The sequence below is a fragment of the Marmota marmota genome, unplaced genomic scaffold (genome assembly GCF_001458135.2).
Source record: "Marmota marmota marmota unplaced genomic scaffold, marMar, whole genome shotgun sequence".
NCBI classification, from domain to species: Eukaryota; Metazoa; Chordata; class Mammalia; order Rodentia; family Sciuridae; genus Marmota; species Marmota marmota.
In genome coordinates this window covers 4,845,775-4,848,606 of record NW_026000171.1, presented here as the reverse complement: position 1 = coordinate 4,848,606, position 2,832 = coordinate 4,845,775, and the positions used below count along the sequence as shown (strand labels likewise).

General features: G+C 58.8%; 1 protein-coding gene across 1 annotated transcript in view; it reads left to right on the top strand.

The window, feature by feature from the left end:
- Positions 1–36: 36 nt before the first annotated feature.
- The window catches only part of Prmt8 (protein arginine methyltransferase 8), an 86,688-nt gene continuing 83,892 nt past the window's right edge, over positions 37–2,832 (top strand). The window contains exon 1 of the mRNA XM_015500632.2: positions 37–380. Within this exon, the coding sequence (XP_015356118.1) occupies positions 306–380 (75 nt within the window). The 5' untranslated portion in view covers positions 37–305. The remainder of the gene's footprint in view (positions 381–2,832) is intronic.

The window sequence follows — 2,832 nt, the reverse complement described above, 5'->3', positions numbered from 1 at the left end:
CGCGCGCGCGGCTGCGGCTGCTCTCTGCGAGCGAGTCGTGAGAGGGTGGGGAGGGGGTCGGGTGCGCGAGAAGAACTTGAAACTGTGTGAAGGAATCCGAAGCAGATGAGAAGGGAGGAAAATAAAACAAAGTGGAGACTGAAGAAAAGACTCCACCGTGGTTGATTGTATCGGCTGACGCTCCAGCAGAGGGGCTGTTTCTTTTTTTTTTTTTTCCTCCCATTCTCTGGCTCTCTCTTTTAAAGCTACACCAGCTCTCTCTCTTTCTCTACTATCTCTGTATCACCAAACCCTTGCTGGCTCTTATGGGCATGAAACACTCCTCCCGCTGCCTGCTCCTAAGGAGGAAAATGGCGGAGAACGCTGCCGAGAACACTGAGGTAAGGAGGCTACAGAGCCCGGGCTCTCGGCGACCCCGCCGCCCACCCGGACCACCGCGCCGCCGCCGCTGTCGCCGCCGCCGTCGCCACCGCCGCCGCTGCTCAGCACCTAGTGCCAAACTTTCCCCAGCTCCATCCCGCTTGCTTCTACCGTCCGTGTGTGTTTGTGTGTGTGTGTGTGTGTGTGTGTGTATACGTGTTGGGGGGGGGGGGAGACAGTGCATGTCGTCTCAGGTCCCCTCCCTCTAGAAAATGCAAAAGAGTCGCTTTCACCCCATCACCCTCTCCTGACACCCGCTGCTCCCTTCCCCTTCCCCCAAGTCCCAAACCCTGGGCAGTCGCGCTCCCCTGCCCTCTGCTCTGGGCCCCGTTAGGGGTTCCCGTCCCGGCTTTATGCAGAGCCAGGGTGGGTGATCCTGGGGCCAGGTCTGTTCCCTGCAGCTCCTTGACTATCTCCTACCCATTCTTCTGCTTTACCCTTCAAGCTCGAGTCGGTCCCCGAGCTCTAGTTCCTCGCAATAATCACGGAGAGCTCCCGGCCGCGGGGGTGGGGGCAAGCCAGTGGTAGTACTTAGGCACCTTCCACAGATCCTCGGGCCCAGATTCGGGCCCGGGAGAAGTCTGCAATCCTTCGATGTTAGAGCAGCCTCTGGGGCGCTCAGTCCGGGGAGGGCACACTGGCCGAGGCCACCTTCAGAACCAGGGACAGCGCCCGCTCCTGCCGCAGCCGAGCCTGCGCGGGCGGTGGGGGCTGCGAGCAGACAGCTGCGGCGAGAAACGGGTCTGCAGCCACTTGTCCCGCAGCAGCTGTTGAGGAGGTCGCTTTAGCTCCGCAAGTAATACTCTTGCCCCCTCGCCGGAGGCAATCCAATAGCTGCCCTTTCTACTCTCGAGTTGGCCCCGAGCCGCAGAGATCCCGCCGGGCTTTGCGTCCCAACACTCGACGCTGTGTTCCTTCGCCTCGCTCTGACCCCGTTGTCATTACAACAACTGGACTATTCCGTAGGCTCTGGGCACCTGTAGTCACGAAGGGGTTCGGCGTGGGTAGCCCCCTTACCTTCCCGAAGAAATGGTGCGCCGAGGTGGGGGCGGAGTGGGGTATGTGTGATCATCCCTTACTCGGTGGCAGGAAAAAGACACAGAGAGCAAACTCCCGGGCTCTATTAATAGCCGGGTGTCTGGTGGGGCTGCCGTACATTTCACATATGGTTAACCATATGCAGCGTGGGGCGGCGAGGGGGGTGTGGCGCGGGGATTGTCCCTCTGTCTTGCCGGAATGCAAAAAGGTGCAGAGAGACCCTTTCCGATCTTCTTTCCTGGAGGTCAGAACTCTGTCGCTAACCCCTAGCCCACGGCGTAGGCAGCAAAGCTTTAAAAATCCCCATTCCCAGAGAGACCTGAAGCAGCATGCATCTGGCAACTGTCGATTTCGAAACAAACACGCTCTGGGGCTTCAAAACAGCAGGGCATTTAGTAGCTAACGCCGTCTCCTTGAGTTCGGGCAAAGCTAGCAGGCGTGCGGTCCCCTCGCCGCCTCCTCCTCCTCACCCTCCCACCTGAGAGCAGACATTCAGAACCCTGTGTAGGGCAAGGCGCCTAGCCTCACAGTGGACCCAGCTGTATCATTCCCCTCCCCCTACGCCCTGAGATCGCCCACCGGCGGAAAAGGTTTCTAAAAATAGCTCAGTCTCAGGGCCTCGCTTCTGCAATGTGTTGGGCCAGCCGGCACGTAGCAGTCCCTGCAGCCAGGTGGCTGGAGCGCTGGAAGCGAAAAGGCGCTTCTCTCTGCCTCCTCATCCCACCCCATTCCTTGCTTGTTTTCTAAAAAAATAGAAAAGAAAAAAAAAAGTTTTCGCGGGGCCCTATCCCCTGTAACCCGCCGTTGCGCGGGGTCTGGATGCAGACCCTTGCGGGTTCCGCAGTATGCAGTGGCGGCTGCAGCGCTCCCTACTCGGCTAGGGTTAAAGGCGTCCGGAGCAGGCAGAGCGACGCGCGCCAGGCTATTTTTACTTGCTTCCCCCGCCGCTCGGCGCTCCCCCTTCTCAGCAGTCGCACATGCCAGCTCTGCTCAAGGCATCAATGAAAACAGCAGTAGAGGCGGCCGAGCTCTTGCGAGGAAAAAAAAAAAAATCCACACCGCTCACGGGGCACAGAGGCGGCGGGGGCAGGAACAGCGTCAGCTGGGGCTCCTAGGAGGGGAGTGAGTAGGGGAGGAGGAGGTTCAGCTCTTAGCAACTTCCTTGGAGAAGGGGTGGAACCTAGACTTGGTCAAACGTGCCCAGCGAGGCATCCAAGCAGCGTGACTATCACTTGGTTCTCCTCCAGGAACTAGCTGTTTTTGGAATAAGCCAGAAGGAGAGCAGTACTTCCCAAAGTGGGGTACTGTGGGTTTGCGTGTATGTATGCGGACCTGCAAGAAAAGTCTCTGTGTATCGTGTGTGTTGTGACAAGA